The sequence below is a fragment of the Barbus barbus genome, assembly GCF_936440315.1.
Source record: "Barbus barbus genome assembly, chromosome: 10".
NCBI classification, from domain to species: domain Eukaryota; kingdom Metazoa; phylum Chordata; class Actinopteri; order Cypriniformes; family Cyprinidae; genus Barbus; species Barbus barbus.
Window position 1 is genome coordinate 10371861 of NC_136738.1, and position 6000 is coordinate 10377860.

The 6000-nt window shown below is 38.7% G+C and overlaps 1 protein-coding gene across 1 annotated transcript in view; it reads left to right on the forward strand.

Moving 5' to 3' along the window:
• The window catches only part of LOC306875812 (G protein-activated inward rectifier potassium channel 1-like), a 34236-nt gene extending 28490 nt beyond the window's left edge, over positions 1–5746 (forward strand). Inside the window, exon 4 of the mRNA XM_079426557.1 lies at positions 4225–5746. Coding sequence (XP_079282683.1) covers positions 4225–4817 — 593 coding nt within the window. The 3' untranslated portion in view covers positions 4818–5746. The remainder of the gene's footprint in view (positions 1–4224) is intronic.
• Positions 5747–6000: the final 254 nt, after the last annotated feature.

Consider the following 6000-nt stretch of genomic DNA (forward strand, 5'->3'; position numbering starts at 1 on the left):
AGCACGTTCAGATAATTAACCTAATTAACACGAGAGGAGAACAATAAGTAATCAACCCAGTTAACAAGATAAGAGGAGTGTATATATACACAGCAGACTTACCTCTGTTTATAGGCAGTTTTCCAGCATCCCTCCGCCACCCCTTCTCCGCACTTACACTATTACTGTCCTATCCTGTAGGGGGGGTACTTTGGGTTCGGGCCAAAATTCACGGGCAAAAGGACAAATACTGATAATATAGGTATTTATAGTGGCATTAAACTGTCCCTCATAAAAATTCTTAAAAATGTACTATTTGCCATATACACCAGGAAAGACAATAATGTAAAGAATGCCAGTCATTTATGGTGTGGTGCGGACCGGGTTTGGTGGGCCACTCTGTGCCAAAAAGTCCAGGGCCACTTTTTGGCCCCAGTCCGCCCCTGCTGAACACCCTCCAAATCTGAGGGTGGTGGAGTCTCCATTCCCTGGGCTTTGGCCCCTGCCTCAACAGGATGTCTGCACCCTGGTTGAGGTACCATGAATGTAGACTGCATGCCCTCAGGGAGAGCAGCTTTCCCTGGGCCCACAGGAGGATCTGGTGTGCCAGTATGTAAAGCAGGCACGACCGCAAACCCCCCTGACGACAAGGAGCTCCCAACACGGGACCCTGGGACAAGAACCAAGGTTCCTCCACATGACTAAGGCACAAAGGCATCATTACATGACCTTGATCGTGTAAATTGAGTTGCCCCTCAGGTCCTGAGCCACTGCAAAGGTCTCGTGTACATCAGACCAAAAGGTTTCACATTGGACGCTGCTGCCATCAGGCCTAACAGTCTTTGAAACTGTTTCATAGTGAGTCTAGTTTCATAGTGGTCTAGCTTGAATCGATACAAGCAGGAGACAGACGTCAATGCATTGTTGTCGAATCCCACACCACACCAAGATCTCCTGAGGAGATCACACATGCTAATTTCATAGTGCTTCAGGACGTGTTCACGCAGAGGTATATGTGGGATATTAGTGTGTGCGTGTGTGTATGTGTATTATACTGTATAAATGGTATATTGTATTGTAATGTAACTAAAATTCCCCTTCAAGGGAACTTGTGCTGTGTCTTAGTTACTCTTATGAACAGGCAAATGAACAGAGCATACAGCACGCAGCACTTTTCTGTAATGCTCATTTGAAATATTTCTAATGTTTAAAAAAGTGCTATGAAAGGATTTTTGATGAGCTCAGGTTTGTCTGCTCAGGAAGTTATTTTGTGGTTGAAAATCAGAAGACTACAATACTTAGTCCATAAGTCAGCTGGCTGAAGGCAGTCTAACATAGTGTTTTTTCTTCTGTTCTTGTGAGAGTTTTATTGATTCTCTTCCTCTGGATTACTTTTTGTATTGAGGACATTTGCTTTTCATCATCGACATTGTACATTTTTTATTGAGGTCAGATATAAGCAAGCTCAAACTAAAATCTGTTCATTGGAATGACACAAATATTGATCTTATTTCATGTGACCCTCGTTTTATTGGTCAAATCAGGATATATCAGTAATATAACAAATAAAATAACCTCTTCTTTCAGTTTTATTTATTGTTACACTGCCAAACAAGACAATACATAGATAATACACAAGACAACAAATCCTCTTTGCAATGTATGATACTTTTTCATGGTTTTGTTAGTAGATTTTCATTGCATGTATTGTATTTTAATTTCACATATGAATATGCATAAAGCACTAAAGCTAATCTAGCATGTACATTGTGTCAAGATATGACAATTAATCTCTCAAAGCAAATCTCTCTTCACAACTTTCATAAGGTCCAGAGAGAACAAAATTTAGCTTATCTGATTTTCTTAATCTGTTTCTATTTGTTCTGGCTTGATAAGGTAAAGATGGTGCCTGAATGTTTAAACATTGTGAAACAATAGAAAGTGAGGCTAGCAAGATTTTTATTCATGGCTTCTTGTGACCAAGTCAGTTATGACTGAGAGGTCTCTTGCTTTTATAAGAGGCAAGAGACAATACTGTTGCACCACTGGTATATAAATTATAGAAAATTATTTGGAAATTGAATAGTATTCAATACATTTTCAACTTCGTACAGTATAATAAACATCCTCAAAATATCTACTAATTAAAATATATTTAATATCTTCCATATCTCTTCTAATTGGGGCAGCCTGATGGCTCATTGGGTAGCACTGTTTCCTCGCAGCAAGTGATTCTCATCGTGGAGTTTGTATGTTCGTCCCTTGTCTGTGTGCTCTGGGTGCTTTGGTTTCCCCAACAATTCAAAAACATGCAGAACTAAATTGGAAACACTAAATTCTCTGTAGGTGTAATTGAGAGTTGAAATGTGTGTGTTTGGGTGTGAGCCCTGTGATGGACTGGCCATCTGTCCAGGGTTTCCCTGGCCTTTGACCTGAGTTGTTGGTGTTGTGTCTAGCTGCGACCCTGCAGAGGACAATGTAGTTTGGAGAATGGATGGATGGATGGACATTTTTAAATTGGCTATGAATGTGCTATCAGTGTGGACAAACTTCTCTATGTCTCTGGATCGAAAAACAGCCACTGGACTAGTGTTGTAATTGCAATACTGTAATGTCAGAACTCTAGTGATGAATCTGTCATGATCTGTTTGTGACTGAAACTCTGAGTGAGCACTGGTGTAGAAGAAAACATATGTCTTGAAAATGTTATCTTAAACATGGTCTAGTAATTTCACAGTGCATAGATTTTTGTTTTCTTGTTCCTTTGTTAACTTTGTATGGCAGTTTCATAGCCATTAAATTGGATTGTGATTGTTTGACTGATACTTTTCTAATTCTGTAGGCAAAACAACATCACTTGGATGACAAAACATCACAATTCAGTATGCAAATAGATTTAAGAAATAATTTTATTTTGATAAGTAAATTATTACTGAATTTATTATGAGTTATGAAATAGCTGGTCATACACAACAAATGGAGCTTGAGTGATCGAATGGAATTCAAGCGTAGTTCAGGCAGACCACTAATCGCTTCCCTATCAGCTAACGCTCAGCTGCTCAATTACTCCACCTGCTCCTAATCAACAGCCGTATTTAAAGGTGGGGTAAGCGATTTCTGGTAGCCAATGTTGATATTTGAAGTGGTTTGAGCGATCAGATTTATATTACAAAACGCATGAAGTGACCAGGTGTAAACAACCCCTATATATTTTTTTCATGTTATTTTTCATTAAAATTAAGTTGTCTAATAGATTGTGTTTAACACACAAAAGAGTGACACAGAAGTATAGAAATTCTACATTGATAAAAAAAAAAACCTGCGCTGGGATCGGATCGGAATTGACCGATACTCAGAATTTTCTGGATCGGATCGGATCTGAAAAAATTGTATCGTTGCATCCCTATTTATGACACGCTGACACAAATTTCAAATGATTTTCAACGGTCGCTTTATCACGTCCAGTGTAGGCAGACTTTAGCGGTGCGTCCGGTGTAGATTATGTTACTTACCTATCGAGAAGAAACAAAGCAACCTCAGCATCCGATCACAGGCCGCTCCTTGAGTTCTCTCCAGCGCTGGAAAGCTATAATATTTACACAGGTCCTACTTCTTACCTTATCGTTCTGCAGACGTTTTCCTCGTTTGATTTTTATCCGCCATCTCTATCTTTCTGTCGCTCGGCTCGGCTAATGTCCGTCCTTTCTGTGCACTGAACGCTTTCTCCTCCACATCATGAGTAGACACACCCCTTACTGCTGATTGGCTACAAGTTTGTTTTGATACTCGGCCCCGACTCAGTTTTCTAAAGCGTTTTTGAAAAATTACATACCCCACCTTTAAGACCATTCTTCAGTCTGTTGCACAGACATTTGCACCCACCCCTTCACCCCCCAAAAAAAGGATGCGACAGCACAAACAAAATGGTTAGAAAAAGTGATTTATATTATGCACTTTCTGCAGCATTTATTTTAAGTCAGAAGTTTAAGGATAAACCGATTACTGTATCCTCAGCCTAGGGTCAAGTATATACAGTAATGTTTAATTGTATTGGTTCAGACTGAATTAATGTTTAATACGTAAGGTTTAGGAGTTTAGAAAAAAATAATTATAATTATGATGAAGTATGATAATAATAAATAATAAATGATATGATACTCTTCAGAGTGCAGCAAAGAGTTTCCCAATTGCGTTAGTTTGATTCATCTTTGACCACTGTTCCTTTTCATGTATTTTCTCTGATAGGCATGACTTGTCAGGCACGGACATCGTACACAGAGGACGAGGTGCTGTGGGGCCACAGATTCTTCCCGGTCATCTCTCTGGAGGAGGGCTTCTTTAAAGTGGATTATTCTCAGTTCCATGCCACATTTGAGGTTCCCACACCTCCCTACAGTGCGAAAGAGCAGGACGAGGCGTTACTCATGTCCTCTCCGCTCATGGCCCCGTCTCTGTGCAACAGTGGAGAGAAGAACAGCTCCCTGGACTGCCTGGAACTGCTGGAGGATACAGAGAGCACGACCAAATTACCATCCAAGGTGCAGAAAATGACAGGTAGAGACGGGCTGCCCAGGAAGCTCATGAGAATGAGCTCCACCACATCAGAAATGACATACAGCCTTGGTGAACTGCCAATGAAGCTCCAACGAATCAGTTCTGTGCCTGGGGTCTCAGAGGAAAAGCAGGTTTCCAAGACAACTAAGATTGTCACAGAAGCCATCAGCAAATCGGTTGCGGACTTGCCACCGAAATTGCAAAGAATGTCTGGGGGAGGAGGTCGCATGGATGGACATCTGCCCCCCAAACTCCGAAAGATGAACTCTGATCGTTTCACATAGAAGAACTTGTGTTTTTCAGCTGCTGTGAAAAGGGCCCTCATATAATTTGAGATGTTAAGCATGTATATATATATAGAGAGAAACTATATATGCAGTACCAATGAAGTAGGTTAACATAATTAAAAATGTCTGTTCCTGTGGTGGCTTCATATGCAGTGAACAGATTATTTCAGGTTGTTGTTACTACAAGCACAATCTGGTATGGATGACAACCTCAAGTGCATGTTAAAATATCTCTCTCCCTCTGATGGCATGACAAGCTGTACATATTTATTTGCCAAGGAAATGTTAGCAAATATTCATTTCTTCAAGCCATATGGCGATGTAGCGGACAGTTCCTCCTACGTGGCTAATTAGGAGTTATTCAAGTCACACAGTTGGGTTGTTTGCCATAATACCTGTTTACTGAGCTTATGTTACAATGCATGTTTAACTTAACAAAGGTGATAAATAGATGTTCAGACTTACGTACTCTAATTCCTTGTTTCAGTGTTCCTACATGTATTATTTGGATTTTTCCCATGTATGGTTGCTAACTGATAGACCAGTAATGCCAATAGTCCTCTTACAGCATAACAACGTAATTAGTTAAGTAATTATTTAGAATAGTAAAGCTATTGAACACAGAACAAACATTATTGAGAATGATCAATTAATACTTGACTGTGGTAAGTTTTTATGGCTTTAATATTTGACTGTTGACTTGGCTTTAATATTTATTGAGAGTATTAGAAAAGGGGGGAAATAGAGAAATCAGTTTGGAAAAGCTGGTATTTCTCACCTCCTTCATAATAGTTCACCCAATAATATTGCCTTTTTTTTTTTTTTTTTGCTTTGTTTTTGTTTTTTTCCATCTCCCTTGCATTATTTTGATGAAGAAGATGCTTTGCAAAAAGTTGATGCTGTACTTTTTAAAAGAATGGATGCAGAAATAAAAAACAAACAAAAAAACATCAGTATAAACACCTTTCCAATATGTGCATTAATTAACAATTAGCAATACATTTGTTACAGTATTTATTCATCTTTTTAATGTTAGTTTTGTAAAAAATAATTGTACAGATTTTAATATTGTATTAGTACAAACTTAAATTTAAATGAACTAAGATTAATACATGCTTTAGAAGTATTTTTTTAACTGTTAATTCATGTTAACTCGTGTAGTTAGACTAAGAGTGAAAAA